At 31.3% G+C, this 19047-nt stretch overlaps 2 protein-coding genes across 2 annotated transcripts; one reads left to right on the top strand and one right to left on the bottom strand.

Annotated features, from left to right (window-relative positions):
• The first annotated feature begins 2126 nt into the window (after window positions 1-2126).
• Window positions 2127-6806, top strand: LOC102579959 (cytochrome P450 704B1). Its single transcript, XM_006366648.1, has 6 exons — window positions 2127-2439; window positions 3028-3243; window positions 4139-4417; window positions 4702-5091; window positions 5649-5849; window positions 6516-6806. The coding sequence occupies exons 1-6, from the start codon at window positions 2164-2166 to the stop codon at window positions 6693-6695; spliced, it is 1542 nt and encodes a 513-aa protein (XP_006366710.1). The 5' UTR covers window positions 2127-2163; the 3' UTR covers window positions 6696-6806.
• A 1279-nt stretch (window positions 6807-8085) lies between these two features.
• On the bottom strand, window positions 8086-10354 carry LOC102579630 (expansin-A10-like). The gene is made up of 3 exons (XM_006366647.1): window positions 10225-10354; window positions 9118-9406; window positions 8086-8396 (listed from the first exon to the last, which is right to left on the bottom strand). The coding sequence occupies exons 1-3, from the start codon at window positions 10352-10354 to the stop codon at window positions 8090-8092; spliced, it is 726 nt and encodes a 241-aa protein (XP_006366709.1). The 3' UTR covers window positions 8086-8089.
• Between the last annotated feature and the right edge of the window lie 8693 nt (window positions 10355-19047).

Raw genomic sequence — 19047 nt, 5'->3', positions numbered from 1 at the left:
ACCGAGAAGATGAACCAACATTGTTACTTTGAGCCATTTGTTGGTCAATATCATCCGCAACTATATTTTCATGCTCATAGACCATAAATATTTCATCACTTTAACAATCAGTTGGTGTGAGTTAAAGTGACTATATGTTGGTGAGAATAATAAATTTTAAAAAGTAATGATGTGATTATAAATTTTGTTTACATATGAAATAAATGGTTAGTAGATATAATGTGGGGTTGTTTTAACAAAATATAAACTTGTGGATCAATTTTTATATTAAAATATCTCAAATCATGATATGGAATTATGATTCCATATCATGGTTTTTGGAGAATATGGAATCACATCTCATGATATGGAATCATGAGATGGAATCAGCATAAAATCGCATGTCCAAACGCTGATTCCATCTCACGATACCATATCGTGATATGACATCGCATGGTCAAACGCCTACTTAATCTTTAAAATTAAATAATTGTTCAAACTAATTTTCTTGGCTATATTGAGTAACTATAACTAAACCTTAGTTTTCTTTGAGATTTGACTTCAGACTTCAAAACTGAATTATATTTGCAACTTATATTTTTAGGACGAATTTTGGACGTGATCAAATTTTGATATCGTTATCGGGGAAGTGGGAACTAAGAATTCAGTTGTAGTTGTAAACAGTTCTAGGTGTTGAATTTTAACTTCTTCTTTTTTTAAATAAAAATTGTTCTAGTTTTTGACTTGAGAAACATGACATCTTTGAATTATGAAAGTTTGGATGTTGGCAATTCTACTTTTGGAATTTCTTGTGCATATTGTTTCTCGAACTAATAAGTGAAAATTTAGATATGAAACTCACACTCTCAGTAGTTTAGGTATGAAACTCAAAAGAAAAAAAAGATAGTTTACGTGTTTTTGACACTTATCTCTTAGTTTTATTTATAAAATGGTTTTTAAAAAAATTAATAAAATAGAATATATTTTTATTTCTTAATTTCATTCGAAGAATTAGGATAAGCATTTGCTAATTTATTCCTTGATTTTAAAGTTAATATGAAAAAAGGGTCAACAATAACTCTATCGATAATATTTTACAGATGTTTTATGATTTGCAGCAATGTAACATTTTTTTAATTTTTGTGATTATGATTGTTATGTTTTAACTTTAAAACCAATTATCATATTAATAAATGTTTATCCTTCTTCAATAAAGAAAACATTGAGAAATGAAAATATTTCCTACTTTATCAAAAAAAGAAGAAGAATTTTATCATTACCCAACGCAAATTAATGATGGGTTCCACTATTTTTATTAGAAAAAGAATGAGTTTAAAAAGAAAAGAAACAATATGCTTACTAGAAAAAGGGCATTTTTGTCCCAAAAGTAGCAATACAATTTTTTTTATCAAAATATTAATGATAAAGGTATTTTTGGACCAAAATATTGTCAAGGGACATTTCTAGACTAAATTATTAGTTGAAGATATTTTTGTTCAATTTCACATAACTTAAAAACATTTTTTACCCTATTCTAAAATTTTAATTCAAACGCAAAATTCAAATTACTGAATTTTATCAAATCTGTATCTACTATAATAACTCCACCCCAATTACTATAAGGAAATGGGTGATCAAATTCAGGCTCTCTTCAGAATCACATGATTTATGATGTCAGGTTATTTATCAAAAACAATATATATGAATAAGTCTCCCTAAAATATGAAATTAAAAATATTTAAAATAAAATAATAAGGATAAAATATTTACATTGATAGTTCGGATCAGAGCATTACGAGTTTAGCTGAATCCAATAATTTTGGTTTAAATTACTTACAAAAAAATTCAGTGAATATGTAGGATTAGTTTTAGAACTTAGTAACTTAAAAATATTCAAATCCTGAATTCACAAACTTCAAATTCTGACTCCGCAATATAATACACAAAGAAACATGGTTGAGATGAATAAAAGTTTGGTTGAAGACGCAAAGAATGTGCAATATTTTCAATTTACAACATGCAAAGACTATTGGCAATTTTGTAGAAAGTTAACAAGTAACCAATGCCTAAACCACTTTACATAATAATCCTCTATATATAATATTACCACACAATTTTCACTTCTACATACATCCCATAATTTCCAATATTATTTTCTTATAGCTCATCATCAAACACAACAAAATGGGATTATTAACATTTTTAGCTTGTTTGGTTTTGTCTTGGAAATTCATCAATACATATAGGCAGAAAAATAAGAAAGGCCCAATAAATTGGCCTATTGTTGGGGCAGGCTTAGAACAATGGGTGAATTTTGATAGGATGCATGATTGGTTGGTTGAGTATTTGGCTCAATCCCCAACTGTTGTTGTTCCTGCCATGACTACAACTTATACTTACATTGCTCATCCAACTAATGTTGAACATGTTCTCAAAACAAATTTTGATAATTATCCAAAGGTTTGTATATAGTACTTTCTTTCTTTTTAATTAAACTAAAAATAGCTTGAGGATATATAATATATATAAAATTCATGTATAATAGGTATATAAATGTATATACACTATTAGAAACAAGGTTTTTTCTACTATAAATCAATGAGAAATTTGTGCTATAAAACATGATTTTTCCACTCATTTCCATCAAACCAGCTCACTGAGAAAATATATTGTGGAAAACAGATTCTCACTGAGATAGTGAGTAACTTTGTAATTTTACCATGTGAAACATTTTGTTTTTCTTTTCACACTAATTCAATCAAAATATCAGTAAGAATAGTCATTGAACATTTTTCAGTGGAAAATTCAGCGAGAAAATAGTGATTTTTTAGTAGTGATAATCAGTGTATAACATATTGTTTATTGGTGAAAAAAAGTAAATAGTGAATCCGACCTGCTATTTGTGTAAAGATTCCTTAAAGAAAAAGGTGCAAGATTTCTTTTTTCTAATTATAAATTAGATTACTCAATGGATATGTGGCTTTCAACTTACATATGGTTTATAGTCTATCATGAGAAATATTGTTTTTTTTCTTCCTTTTGGCACAGGGTGAAGTGTACCATTCATATATGGAAGTTTTGCTTGGAGATGGTATCTTTAATGTAGATGGTGAGCTTTGGAGGAAACAAAGGAAGACTGCTAGCTTTGAGTTTGCTTCAAAGAATTTAAGGGATTTCAACACTGTGGTTTTTAGGGACTATAGCCTTAAACTCTTTAACATTCTCAATCAAGCATCTTTCAAGAATGAGCATGTAGACATGCAGGTGAGTTGTTGAATTCTGTTTGGACTTAAATACAATGATTAAGATATTCCGCTTTAATGTGATGGTGTTTGACTAAGCACAGAGTTAAAAAAAATTGATAGACTTTTGAAATTAGTGATTTATGACAAATGTGTAGTCATTTGTGCAAATATAAATCTTATCATTAAGTGGTTGTTTGGTAGAGTGCATAAGAATAGTACTGAATAAAGTGTATTAGTAATGTTGAGATTAGTTATGTTGGGATTACTTATTCTGGGACTGGGATTATTTCTTATCCACTATTTGGTTTGGTATAGTAAAGGTTGTTCTGTCTTTAATCATGCTTATCCATGTATGAATAACTCGTGTATTACTAATACCATGATTTGCTATGTATTATACATATGTTGTAAATCCTATCAAACAAATAATCAAATAAAACCACAGGTAATACATGTATTTTTTTTTTTAATACATCATATTATACGACCCTAAGGGTAGAATTAGAAGTTTAAAGTTAATTTATTTCATGTTGAGTCCCACATTGGTGCTTTGGAGGGTGATGTGGTTTTTTTATATAGTTTTTGACAATCCTCATCTCAATAGGTAGCTTCTGAAGTTGAGGCCCAAAATCAATTTCTTAATCATGACATTAGAATCAGGCCCATCTCGATTTTTTGTTTGCCCAATGTTGACTTCCCATCTTATGTTGTCCACGCTCCAAACGTCCACTCTTCAACATGTGAGGGTGTTGAGTCCCTCATTAGTGCTATAGGGGTGGTGATCCCAAAGTCCATTTCTTTTTCATTTAGAACAGACTAAAAAGAAAGGCGTATCACATAACACAGGACATAGGAAGTACAATTTTATTCTCTTTTTTTTTGTATTGTTGCTAAACAACAATTATTTTTTCCAGGATCTGTTGATGAGGATGACTCTAGACTCAATATGTAAGGTGGGATTTGGTGTAGAGATAGGAACATTGAATCCAAATTTACCAGAAAATAGCTTTGCAAAGGCATTTGATGCTGCAAATGTCATTGTCACACTAAGATTCATTGATCCTTTGTGGAAAATCAAGCAATTTCTCAACATTGGATCAGAAGCCATCCTTGATCAAAGTATTAAAAAAATTGATGATTTCACATATTCTGTCATAAGAAAAAGGAAGGCAGAGTTAGAAACAAATGGCAAAGTAAGCTCATACAAACTTTTTATAATTATTGTTTACCTAAATTATAGTCTGTTTCGTCAAGCTTCTAGACAGTCAAAACTACTTATTTTTAGAGAGTTAAGGTATTTGTCCAAACTTTTTGAAAAAATAAGTGTTTCTAAGCAGCAGCAGACACTTTTTTTTAAAAAAGCGCGAATTGTTGTTGTAGTATTAAATTGTTACTCTCCAAAAGTACTTTTTCAAAATAAACAGTTTTCTCGAAGTTTGGGCCAAACAGGCTAATATGATTTTTTAAACATTAACAGATTAATAAGCATGACATATTGTCAAGATTCATTGAGCTAGGAAAAGACCCTGAGAACAATATAACTGATAAAAGCCTGAGGGACATTGTCCTGAATTTTGTCATAGCGGGTCGCGATACGACAGCAACGACTCTGTCTTGGGCTATATACATGATTATGACTCACGAGCACGTAGCTGAGAAGCTGTACGCGGAGCTGAAGTCGTTGGAACAAGTCCGTGCCAAAGAAGAGAACGTGTCGTTGCATCAGTATGACGCGGAGGATCCTGAATCTGTCGATTCGAGAGCCATTCAATTTGCAGGGCTCCTGAATTATGATTCATTGTCAAAATTGTACTATCTACATGCTGTGATTACAGAGACTCTTAGATTGTACCCTGCTGTTCCTCAGGTTAGTTACCCTGATTTTATCAATTGGATAGTATTTAAGCAGGGGCGGAGCTAGAAGCCTGAGTACGGGTTCGGCCAAACGTCTCAGTTATTTTTGCTCAAATAGTGTATATGTATTAAGAAGTTTATTAAATGTGTACAAGTATTAAGTTTACAACAAAGTTACTGTTATAAAATTTCGAATCCATAAGGTTAATATTCTTGCTTGATGAGGAGTTTAGAAAGAGGAACTTTTGATGATAGTGGGGTTCGAACCCACAACTCTAGGTGGGAAAGCGTTTCCATGACCCCTTCCTTACTACTGAGCCATCAATCAGTTTTGCTAGGGAGTTCACAAGTTAATATACATATATTTATTTGTTTAATTTTCTAATACAAATACATATACATGATCTACGAAAAAACTACTAAGTTCATTCGAACACCTGAACCCTCAGTTAGCTCCGACTGTCTCTTTTGTTGTAATGTAGGTTAGTATCGTTTTTATAGATGCATAGAACTTTTGATTTAAATTGGTATAAACACTCCGTGAATGATTTTGTTTTAATAATGTGACAGGATCCTAAGGGAATATTGGAAGATGATGTTCTACCAGATGGAACAAAGTTAAAGGCAGGAGGAATGGTGACCTATGTACCTTATTCTATGGGAAGAATGGAATACAATTGGGGTTCTGATGCAGCATCATTCAATCCTGAGAGATGGCTTAAAGATGGGGTTTTCCAAAATGCATCTCCATTCAAATTCACCGCTTTCCAGGTATATAATATAAACAGAGCGGCTCAATAAAATTAGTGGTCTAAAGTCAAATCATAATAAGAGGTCTTTTAAACGTACATTTTGTTGAATCAAAAGGACTTACTTTTTTATCTATGGATCAACTTAACGAGACAAAAGAGATATAACATATATCAGAAAAACTAACAACTTCAATAAAGCAATGTTTCCAATAACCTTACCTTAGAGTCGGCCCCAACGAAGGGGTGAATGTACAATTAAAGCTATCGGCTTAGCTGAATTCAATAGCTTTGGCTTAAAACCCTATGGTTGTGTTAAGTAATCTACTAAATACATATAAAGTAAATTGTAGTAATAGAAACTCAAATGATGTGTGGCATTCTGAAACCATAAAATTAAAATTCTGAATCTGCCTCTATCCTTACTAGTGGTCTAAAGCTACCAATATATAATACTATATGTGTACAACCACAGGCGGATATCCTGTAAGGGGTTCATCCAAACGCTCTTCGTCAAAAAATTACACCATAAATACCAAGTCAAAACTATGTTTTATGCATATATACACTAAAATATTGAATCTCATTGACTTTTTCAATATTTATTTCGTTATATTTTGAATACCCATAATGAAAATCCTAATTCCGCCGTACTGATAAGTACATTTTTCATGTCATGGTGTTGTAGGGAGGGCCAAGGATATGCCTAGGAAAGGATTCAGCATATCTTCAGATGAAAATGGCACTTGCAATTTTGTGTAGATTCTATAAATTCAAGTTGGTGCCAGGCCATCTAGTCAAGTACAGGATGATGACCATTTTATCAATGGAACATGGATTAAAGCTTACAGTTTCACTGAGATCTTGAAAATACAAAATGTGTAAATGTTTATGATGGCTAGATTTTAATTGCAAATTGTAACTATAACTTATATGGTTAAAATAAAGTCTTTCATGGAACTATGAACAATTGAAAGAATTATTGTCCCCACAGGATTCGTCTTTAAGTTCTATGCACTGACAGTTTAAAAACTACACATTCAAGTCCATAATCATAAGTAAATCTCTTAATAAAGTTAGGAGGCTTTAATTATGAAAAAAGTTCACTTTTGTTGTTTAGGGAGTTGGTACTCTGAAAAACACATTTGACCACAAAATTTCAGAATTCAACTCGAAGTTGAATTTCAGAAATGTTAAGAATTTGAATAACAACAAAAACCATTTTTTTGATTTGCTATCACATATTAAAATTCACTCTCCGTGTTTTATAACTTAATGAATCGATTAATGATATGGCTGTGAGTCCTTCAATCTAACAGATAATCACTCCCAACATGATTTTCTCCATATCTAGGGCTCAAACCCGAGACCTTTGATTAAGGGTGGAACACTCCCACCACTGCACCACAACACCTAATGGTTGAATTAAGGTATTGTTACATGACTATATGGCATCTAGGAATAAAAGAGAAGTAGAAAAGATGATTAACACTACAAGGAAAAGAAGCAAAAAAAGAAAAGGAAGGACATATAATAAATATACAAAAGAAACATCATGTCCATTAATGTTCATTATTGCACTAGTTAACTGGATTATTACATCTCTTTACAACTAAAACTTAGGAGAAAAAAAGGCTTCCAAATTTCTCTAACTCATACAAACACTCCAAAATGAGGGTGGTAAAAGAGTCCACCACTGCATTGCAACAAAAGAAAAACAAAAATTCATCAATTAAAAAAAAAGGTAAAAATAATGGCCTCAAGGATATTATAGGGTCCCAAAGCTATGCTACCCTTAATTCACATTAACATAACAAAAAAAGAAGAAGCCAAGTTTAGAAATCCCTATGTACTAACAATGACCATTTGGGCTTTAGTCTAAGAAGTAAGAGCGCAATACATGATGTATGAGTTAGATTCACGTTACACAATCAGAACTTAAAAGAAAACTTATATTTAAGTGGAGAAAGGTAGAGAGATAGACTCATTATCCAATTCATCGAGTTTTGAACCATGTCAGCAATAGCGGATTCAGGATTTCCACCTAAGGGTGCTTGAAATTTGAACGTAGAACCTCAAGGTTAATTTTAAACCCCCTCAGCCACTAAAGTCTAAATCAACCTCTAATATTATGTTTAGGTCGTTCAAAATCTATATTTATGTTTATACATAACAAATACCATTTGCTGAGTTGCTTCGGGTGAATCCCCTCGCTATCCTCTAGATCTGCCCCTTACAGCCAAATGTTCAAGGGCTAACCTTTCAATGAAACTGTCCACCAGTGTATGTCTGCCCAAAAGACCAACTAGCAGGGGCAACATTCTTAGAGACTACACTATGTCCATCACTAGTAGTAACTTTAAATGAAAGGCTTTGTCCATTTAGTAAACTGTTGCTTTGCCAGTTTTGGCCCCAATTTCTTGACATAGATTGCCATTGTGTTTTCGATCCTTTAATGGCTACAGCATGAACATCACCAGCACCGCCAACGTTAGTCACAAGTACTAAGTTGAAGTAAGAGTGTCCATTGATTGTGAACCTGATGCCTCCCTTTCTTCTGCAGGGTATCCTGCAAGAGTTGACAATAGAGTTTATGTTAGTTGATTCTGTTGAAGGCATTTATAGGTGTGACCTAACGGTTAATGAAGCTAAAATGAATCGCGAGAAAAGAAGAGTTTAAATTCCAATAAAAGGCAAAAAGTGTTAGGTGATTCTTTTGTATCTTCTAAGTTTTGGTGAACAGAGTACCTATACTAGTAGCAGTGTCTGAGCGAGGATTTTCATTAAAGAGATTCAGAATATGAAGTAAACAGACAAAGAAGCCAAAAGGGGTTCAACATCTACTATATATACACAAAAAATTAACTTTAACCATATATAAACAATGAAATTTTTCTCTTAAGGAGATTCAGATGAACCCTCTCAGCCCTGCCAGGTAGGACGTAGGCAATATCTGGTGGACTAATTAACGACTCTGATCATTGACTGAACCTATGTGGCAACTTGAGCACCGAGTTGATTAAAGTCCGTGTGTTTCACGCATGTAACGAGCATCAACATGAAGTTTCGAAGGAAAATCACATAATCAAGCATTATTTGAACCAAATACAGTCAAACCTTTCTATAACAATATTTCAGTATAATGACCAATTCTTTTAGAATCAATTTTTCATGTTATATTATACTATATGTTATTGATCACAACATTTCACTATAGCAGCCAAAATCTATCCAAACAAATGACGTTATTATAGATAGTTTCGAATGTATGATAAAACCATTGAACATACCTTCTATAAGCAATAGGGACAATTCCAGCTCTATATTGGGCAATGTGCTGAAAAATAGGCTGAGAAAGGTCAAAGTGGTGAAGAGGAGGATTGCACCAGCCACCAGGTGGACATAAATTGGTTGCTGTTACTTTAATAGAACCTGACAAACACCATTTATGTTCATTCACACATTTAATCTCATAGCAAGATCCACAACTCAATCCATTGTTGAATAAAGCTGTGCTTAAAGCTGCAGTTTTTGTTCCATAACCTTGGTTGTATAGATTCCCATAACCACAAGCACCACCTGTTTGAAAATAAATGTAAATAAAGTTCCACACAAATCAACATTATTGATTGTTAGAACTTAGGTCGGCAATGTGAGCAACCTCACACAAGCGGAATTTACAAGAATTAATTTATTGTGAGTTCTATGATTTCGATTGCACCCTTTGAGTTTGCCGCGAGCTATGTAATATATATGCAAAAATCAATTAAAAGTATGACTATGACAAAGTCATAGTCATTCTTGAAACCGGAACTCTCCTTGTCTATACAGGCTTGAGACAGACAATGTGAGCAAGCTTACCTAGCCAAAACTAAGAACCAACATAAACAAAGACAAAATTATGGGGAGTTATATGAGTTCAATTGAACCCTTGATTTTCTCTTAAATTGTGTAATATATGTGCAAAAATCAATTAAAATAAATAAATGTAATGAGATCATACTCTTTTTTTTGTTTTTGAAAATTCACTAACTCTAGATTCTGAATTCACCGATATATTTTCTATATGATGCAAAACTCTTTTCCCTCCGATTAGCCTTATACCTACGAGGGATATTTTAGTGATAGATTATTCAGGAACATTACGATCCTATTTGGTCAAACACCTAGTAACGAACTCTGACATTTTCCTTTCTTTATAGTATTCCTATACAAGTTCCTAGCTACAAACTCTATATTCCATTCATTATAGTATTCCTAAACAAGTTCAATGATAACAAACCTAAAAGATTTGGTGATAATGATGTTATTGATGATAGTTACAACTCAAATACTAGTGACGATATCGATTGTGACCTTGATATGGAACTAGAGAACTACCAATTAGGTTTGCATACCCATTGTCCCTGAGGCATCACCACCTCCATAGAATGTAGCATGAGCATTGATCCACTTTCCTTTACCATATCCCTTGACAAATGAGGCAATTGCAAGAAAACAAACTAGAAATATCACAATATGAGCCATATATATTCCTGCATTAAAGTTTGGAACTTTTTTATTAGCACTTTCTTTAGTATACACTAAATTTTGGAAATGTTCAATGTTCATTCTACCAAAACAAGGAAAATGTAAGAGAAATGAATATTTGAAAGTTAAACTGTTACTTAATATAGAAATGTGTCATTTTTTATGAGACTGACTAAAAAAGAAAATGAGTCATATAAATTAGGACAGATGAAATATTTTATTGGAGAATGTAGCTATGCAACAAAGAGTAAGTAGAGATTTAGTTTAGAAAAAATTGAGTGTGTTAATAAGAGGATGGATGTAAATAAGCATTTCGAAATAGGGGAGATGGTTACTCCGTCCATCAAAGTTTGGATATATGAGAAGAAATTATCGATTAATACTGGTGAAGCTAGTAGGTACTATATAAAATTAGTCGAGGTACGCACGATTTGAGAATGATAAAAAGAATTGCATGACTTGGAGTAATTGATTGACCATTTCAAGGCTGGGGTACCTAAAACTGTCCCATATGAGGCTATGAGCTAGCTGCTCAAAAAAATAAAAAAATAAAAAAATAAAAAATTTAAAATAATTTAATTTTAAATTTTTTATTTTATCTTAGTAAAGATAATTCACATTACAACTACATAAATGTCTATAGTTTGTTTTAAGTACAATTTTCAAAATTCTTCCTTTTGTCAAAAAAAAAATTGTATCCAATTAAATAATACTCCTTCTGTCAAAAATATTTTAGATCACTTTTTTTTTATGGGTACATTGATTAGAATTTTAACTTCACATTGATCTTAGAATATACTCTTTCAACATTTTGAAATCATCACATCTACATCACTATGTTGAAAATAGGACTAACTTCTTCACTCTACGTTGAGGCGAAATTAGAATTTTAAATTTATAGATTTTGAATTTCAGAAAAATAATTTAGTTATTAGATTTTATCAAATTTGTAAGTTGAACGGTAACTTTGCCCTTGATCCATTTAAATATGGAACTGTATATCTTGGGAAATAACAGCGAAAATGGTTCATTATGTTTGGGAGTAGGTTCGAAGGTGTCATTAAATATACTTGTGATATATTTCGAATCTTTTAAAATTGTCAAAAGTGAATACTTTTGATTTTCCGTCAAGTGTTTTAATGAATTTTATCTGTTATATTTGACAAAAACTTTGAAATTTTTTTTTTTTTTTTACAGAAACTCAAATTTGGAGGTGTAACTTTTTGCAATTTTCGCTATTTATATAAATCGACTTCTAAAGTGGTATAATTTTTTATGTACATATGTGATTACTTAATATTATAATCTTTTATGTCAACTGTGCGTTGTTTTTTGTGTTTGAATTTCTAGCATTCAATGAAAATACTAAAAAGTTGTTTTTACTCAAAATTACTAGCAAAAATTTGAAAAATAATTTTACTTTAGATGCATTACCAAACATAACTTCAATTCTAAATACTCCCTCTATTTCAAATTAATTAAATTGTTGAAACATTTTTCTTTTTTCAAATTAACTTAATTGTTCAATTTTCAAGACTACTTAGAATGTTCTTCCAATTTTACCCTTCATTAGTTAGCATTGGAATTAGTTATTAATTAATCTTTAGTTATTTTAATCATAAATTTGACAATAATTAAATAGGATAAAAATGGAAAGTTATATCTAATTTATGTCTTAATCTTCTTTTCGCGTGAAACACCTCAACAATTCAATTAATTTGAAATGGAGGGAGTATCATTTTTACTTTATAAATTTAAATTATATTTTTTTTTCAAATTTCATTATAAGTAATTAGCTAATAAAAGTCACTTGTCGATTTTAAGACAAAGTCAACAATTATTACAATAAGAAAAAAAACGCATTCTAAGTAATTCCAAATCAAAACGACTCCTTTTGAAAAAGAAAACACAAAACATATATAATACCTAGAACATGAGTGCTCTCATAACATTATACGATCAACAATATAATTAATTTACCATATAGTATATTCAGTGGATGAATACCATATAGAGCGTGCTATTATATACTATGATTTTCAGAAAACTCAGTAGAAAATTAATTAATTATTTTGAAATGTACCTTAATCAAGTCATAGCATGATGTTCTTGACAAGATCATATTAAACAAGATTGTTTCTCCATTACAAAGATTATATTTTTTGTTTATGTCATTTTAATTCTCCCTTTTTTACTTACAAGAAACTAAACATTATGGATGAATACCACATAATTCATTATTGGAATAGAGAAATGGGTGGTTATATAAATGGCCCATATTATAAGTTACTTATATTCATCAAATAAGTGAGTTGTTACAAAGCTCTATCATATAAGCCACAATTAAAATAAATATGCATTTGCTTCTCTCTTATATATATTTGCCTTTTCATATTTCTGTTGACAATAAATTAATAAAATAAAATAAAAAGGAACTTGAGTAACAACTACAATAATATACTCAATGGAATTTCATTAAGTGGAGTTTCGGGAGAATAGATTATACGCAAATTTTATCACTATCTTGAGAAGGTAGAGAGACTATTTTCGAAAGACCATCAACTCAAGTGCATCAAGTCCAAGTAAAAGAAGAAGAAAATAATGGGAAAAAACATAGCTGATAATAAGAAAAGCAATGTAAAGTCTACAAGAGAAAAATAATAACAATAACAAAATAGTGTGCTATTCAAAATATAGTACACATCATATATAACAATAACTATAGAGGAACTTGAATAACACAAACACGTTTTTCGCATAAGGTAAAATTTGAGATTAATTTTTGTTAAAAAAAAATAGGTTGATTGAAGATGATATCAAACCTTGCTCGTTAAAAAAATCATAAATAATTGAACAATACAAGTAAAATTTGTCATTAGCAATAGTTGTGAAAAAAATTAATGAGATGAATAGAATGAATATTGTATTAAAATTATATCATGTTTTGACGCCTAACATAACATGTGAACCACTTCTCTAGTCTTTTGCATCTTAATGAGCTCTAAGTTATTATCTGACTTACCAATAATATCACTAGAACCACTTTCTGACTCAATATCAGTGTCATATTCACACTCAACCAAGTATGTTTGGTTGGTTTGTTAGCATTTTAATATTAATATTTTAATATATTAATTTGCTTTATTTTGGAGTTAGAAGAATGTTGATTGTTTCAGCAGTAAGTGGGCAGTTTCATTTCTACCTTTGCATACGTTTGTTGACTTTCATTTGCAGAACGTGGGGAGTAATGGCTTTTGGCCGTTGGTGGCACTTAGTGCTGCTTTACTCCATTTGGAGTTACTGTCTGTTATGTTACAATTCCAATTCTTGATTATTATGTGTGAGCAGTGATATTTTATTTCCCTTAAGCAGTCATAGTTCAAGTCTGAGACCACTACGACTCTGGAGTAAAAGTTACTGTTTCACTAAGTGGAGGTTCAATGCAGAGCACACCTTCATTATGCATAGTAGTCTTCCTTCAGCTGATTTACTCTCTAATATAATATTAAAATGAGTGGGGATTGTTGGTTTTGTGTTAGCATTTTAATATTAATTTGCTTAGTTTTTGGGATTAAAATATTATCGTTTGATTGACTTTCTCATATGCTACAGAAGTAATGACAATTATTTCTTGCTTAGTGCATTACTCCGTACTGAATATGTTACTAATTCTTTGTTGCATGTCACCAACGGTTGGCTTGACCATTCAACCAAGAGAAACTTTTGTAACTTCTCATATATTATTTCTTTTATTCTTTCTCCATTATACCTTGTAACCTATGTAACTTCTAAGACCATTTATCTTCACTATTTACCACTCAATTATCTTCCTATTTAATTCTAGAAAGATTTCTCTTAGTATAAATAGTGGTGGTCTTCATTTGGTTTGGGACACAATACACACAAGAAAAATATGAAGTGCATAAAGTTGAGAGTTCTTATTAGTTGAAGGGAGGTGTTTCTTTTTGTAGAGCTTTGGACTCAACTCTTGTCCAGAGTTGTTGAGTTATACTTTGTGTTAAGGTTGTTGTATCCTGGAGGGGACAAGTCAAAAAGGACTACTGCTGGACCGGTGAAAACATTTGCTGCAGTGGGCTTGAATCTCTTTAAAGAGAGCGAGATATCCGCGCCTCAGCCTAAAGAGATTTATTTTCAATTGTAATCTTGTATTTTTGTTATCTTGTAAGTTTTCACTAACATGTTTCATTATAGTGAATAATATTTGGCATAATTAAACAGTTCCTTCAAAATCATCAACAACAATGAAATGAACTGCCTTGAACTGTTAATTTAATAAGTATTGAAGTGTCCTAATACCTTAAGATCCTTCAACTAAGTAAAATTTCCGAGAAGTCCTTTCACAAGTAGTTGCTTCTAGGGTTGGACATATTTCGGTTCAAATCGAAAAAACCAATTGAACTGATTTCTTTTTAAATTTCAGTTATGATTTATTCGGTCAATGGTATCAAAATTTAAAATTTTGATTATTCTGTCAGATTTTTTATTTTTAACTATTTAAATTTGATTAAACCGAAAAACTGAATGTAATTATTTCACTAATCCCTACGGGCCTATGCTCTAAAATCAAAACGCCTAGTCTGAAACTCTAAAATCTCAACTTTCGTCTTTGAAGTCGCACTAGCTAGGCGGAGCTAGGTGTGGGTTCGGACGAACCCACTAGCTTTTCCGTAAAGTTTGTATTTGTATTAAAAAATTAATAAATATATATGTATATTAACTTGTGAACCCCTAATAAAATTGATTGGCAGTTCAATGGTAAGGAAGAGCGGTGAAAATGCTTTTCACACATTTGTTGTGGGTTAGAACCCCCAAACTCCTAATTCTTGTTCCGCCTCTATCTGAAGGAGTTATATTAATATAGCTAGTGCCTAATGGTAATTTACATTGGTGAAAACTTGAGATGCATAAGCAAAATTTTTCTTCAGTAGCAAATGGGGCAAGAAGTGTTTGTGTTGTGGCACATTTTTAAGTTTTGACCATACCAGCAGGTTTGTCAATTGCCATAGGCTTGTGGAGTTGTTGTTTATGTGGATAATATATCACATTATAACTTATAAGGTACCTTACGCATGGGCTATGGCCAAAATTGGAGAAAATGATCAAAATGGTCCTTGATATATAAGGGTTACTTTATGTTGATCCTTAATATACACCACATGATCTATATGGTTCTTAATGTATTATAAAAGAAGTTCAATTTGATCCTTTGACCTAAAACTAACAGATACATCAAAACAAATGATCCGTTAACTTTAACACTGACCCCACCTGCAAAAATTAAAGCGGTCAAAAGTTTTCCCTTTCCCCTTCATTCTCTACATTTTTCCGATCTGTTTCAGAAGAGCTTGTGGATATTATTTTTTTGCTCCTCAGCCATTAAAGTAAACTTCCGTCTTCTCATTTAACACAGAGCTACTATTTTTTACTGGAAAGAATCTGATTTTTTTCCTTCTACAGGTTAGAAGAATAAATTTTATCCATGATGATAATGTTGCGTCGTCCTACATGAATATTTAATCTGGTATCTTTTTTATTTGGTCACACCTGCTCTTTTTTTTGGGTTTATATCTTAGTTAATGGTGACTTTATATGTTTCAGATGGATAGCTATTTTGAAGCGGCCGTATTTTTGTTGATTATTTGATAGCTGATTGAAGTGAAGATTTTTTTGAGTTTTTGCCGCTAGCTGGTTGAAGTGGAGATATTTTGTTGGTTTCATGCTAGTAGCTTGTTGAAGTGAAAATATTACAAATTAACTTTAGTATTTCTTTTGTTGCTTTTATTCATATTTTTTAATCAACTCATGTAATGTGATTTTGATAAGTTGCAACTTGTGATTAGAAACTTCAATATGCACCAGCTATTGTTCCATTAATCTAAGTTCAATTTATGTTGTAGAAGGAAAAAAATTAGATTCTTTCCAGTAAAAAATAGTAACTCTGTGTTAAATGAGAAGAGGGAAGTTTACTTTAATGGCTGAGGAGTAAAAAAATAATATCCATAAGCTCTTCTGAAACAGATCGGAAAAATGTAGAGAATGAAGGGGAGAGGGAAAACTTTTGACCGCTTTAATTTTTGCAGGTGGGGTCAGTGTTAAAGTTAACAGATCATTTGTTTTGATGTCTCTGTTAGTTTTAGGTCAAAGGATCAAATTGATCCTCTTTTATAATACATTAAGGACCATATAGATCATGTGGAATATATTAAGGATCAACATAAAACAACTCTTATACATCAAGGATCATTTTGATCATTTTCTGGCCAAAATTGTGCTCATTTTTCGGTACGATAGGTACTTTTTATTCTCCTCACAAGTAACATAGAGAGACGAGACTCGAGAGTACTAAGATGGTGTTTGGATTAGCTTAAAAGTTAGTCAAACCTATTTTTAAGTCTGTTTTTTTACTTTTGGAAGTGTTTGACAAATATAAAAAATAACTTAAAATAAGTCAAAAACCAAAAGTAGGTATCTCCCTACTTTTTTTGACTTAAAAGTTATTTCAGTTTGACTTTTTATTTTTGACTTAAAAACTACTTTTTAAAAAGTAAATCCAAGCGGGCTCTAAGTTGTGGTCTTGTGATTGAAAATATGAGTATCATTGTTTTATTGTTGATTAAATTTGGTTAAATAAAAAAATCGAATCGAAATAAATCAAATTGAAATTGTAAAAATTGAACTGAACCAAATTTATTTCAGTTTGGTTTGGTTAACATTTTCAGCAAACCAAAAACTGAAAAATCGAATAGAAAATTGTAAACCAAATCAAACCGACCTAAGTTACTTCACAACATTATAATATGTGAGATCTGAATCAATGTCTAGAAACATACTTCTTGTCATATACTAATTGGAGTGCTTAAATCCATTTACCCCCATATTAATGCAACATAAGGTCCACAAACAAACTTCTCACGTTAAATTGTCTGGAAAAAAGAACAAACATAAGGGTATTAGATCAATATAGAAGCACTTTAGGAAATCTACACTAAAAGAAAGCAAAAACATAATTAAAGAGGTCATATGTTTGTTACAACATAAAAATAGAGGGAAATAACTTCTCAGCTAGCAGACAGTGGCGGATCCAGGATTTTCATTAAGGGGATTCGAAAAAAAGAGAGCAGTGCTTAAGATTTGAGGTTTGAATCCCTCTACCACTAAACCAACCTCTAATCTTATATTCAGGAGGTTCAAAATCAATAAATAAACATAAAAATACCTTAAATATACAACATAATTTTTTGCCGAAGGAGTTCAGGTGAACCCCGTCGGCAGACTCTAGGTCCGCCCCTGCTAGCAGACCATAATAAACTATGACAAAAGGGCATCGGGATCACATATATCAAATTCAGATAATACAATACATATTCACATATAAACAAGTCCTTATCAAATAACTCATTAATTACATGTACCCAAAGCAAATGTTAACACATCACAAAACAACAGAATTAGACAACATATACAATATAAAATTCTCAAAAGATTACAAAATCTTAATTTACGGCCATGCAGGAATGAATGAGATACGAAACCGCGTGAACATTACTATTTTAACTCAAATAAATAATTATTCCCTAAATCTAACATAATAGAAAAGGACCACCATATTTAAGACAAAATTATCAAAAGATGACAAAAATCCTAATTATCCCAGCATAAATCAATCAAAAGCAAAATCTTATGAATACTACTATTTGAACTCAAACAAATAAATAATTATTCACTAATCTAACATAACAAGAGGTCGGGTCTTCTATCAGTGGCGGAGACACCTTATAGCTAGGGGTTCATCCAAACCCCCTCGACGAAAAATTATATTATTTATACATGGTTAAAATAATTTTTTTAGGTATATGTAGTAGGTGTTGAACTCCATTCGACTACTTTGTGTGTCTATTTCTTTGAATTATGAACCCTTTTATTGGAAATTCTGGCTCCGCCAGTGCTTCTATGGGTGGGTGAGCTACACATTGGCGTGCTTAGGTAGACGTCCATGTGGTATTACACGCCGGATGCCACATATTAGTCTGTTAAAAGATGTTGGGTTTGAAAGTAATCATGGCATCACGTGAAAGTTTACAATTGCAAATCATGACATCGACAAAGCAGATAACAAAAACTATACTAAAAATCCTAATATTACTATATGATTTAGTCAATCGGTCTACATTAAAAATAATATGACAGAAAATATTGAAACTATTGAGAGAAAATCTCTCCTTAAACAAAACTTCTTAATGACTACATTGTGGATGCTAGTATGAGAAGAAGGATCGTCAATTTATAGAGTTTCAAATTTTTCTTCCAAGGAAGAATTAACCCAAATATGGAAGAACATTACAATTTCCTTTAAAAAAAAGTAAAAGCAATTATGGTAATACTTTAACTTTCCTTCGAGAGAAAAGTAATATTCAACTATGGAAAGAAAATCAGGCAAAACCCTAACAAATCTCCCCTTTTAGCTGAATTTTGTTGACAAAGTTTGATCTGTCTTTCTTCATATGTATAATAATCTTTGTTCTTCACATAGTCTTCATTATTGATGTTTGTCATGGTTAAAAATAAGGTTTAAAATATATGGAATAAAAATGGTTTTAAAATATTTTATTTTTATTTTTAAAAATTGCAATTACATGAATGTTGAATATGGTTTAAATTTGTTCTCCACA

Source organism: Solanum tuberosum, unplaced genomic scaffold (assembly GCF_000226075.1).
Source record: "Solanum tuberosum cultivar DM 1-3 516 R44 unplaced genomic scaffold, SolTub_3.0 scf00667, whole genome shotgun sequence".
Taxonomy (NCBI): domain Eukaryota; kingdom Viridiplantae; phylum Streptophyta; class Magnoliopsida; order Solanales; family Solanaceae; genus Solanum; species Solanum tuberosum.
The sequence above is the reverse complement of the archived record's forward strand: the minus strand, read 5'-3'. Positions and strand labels throughout refer to the sequence as shown.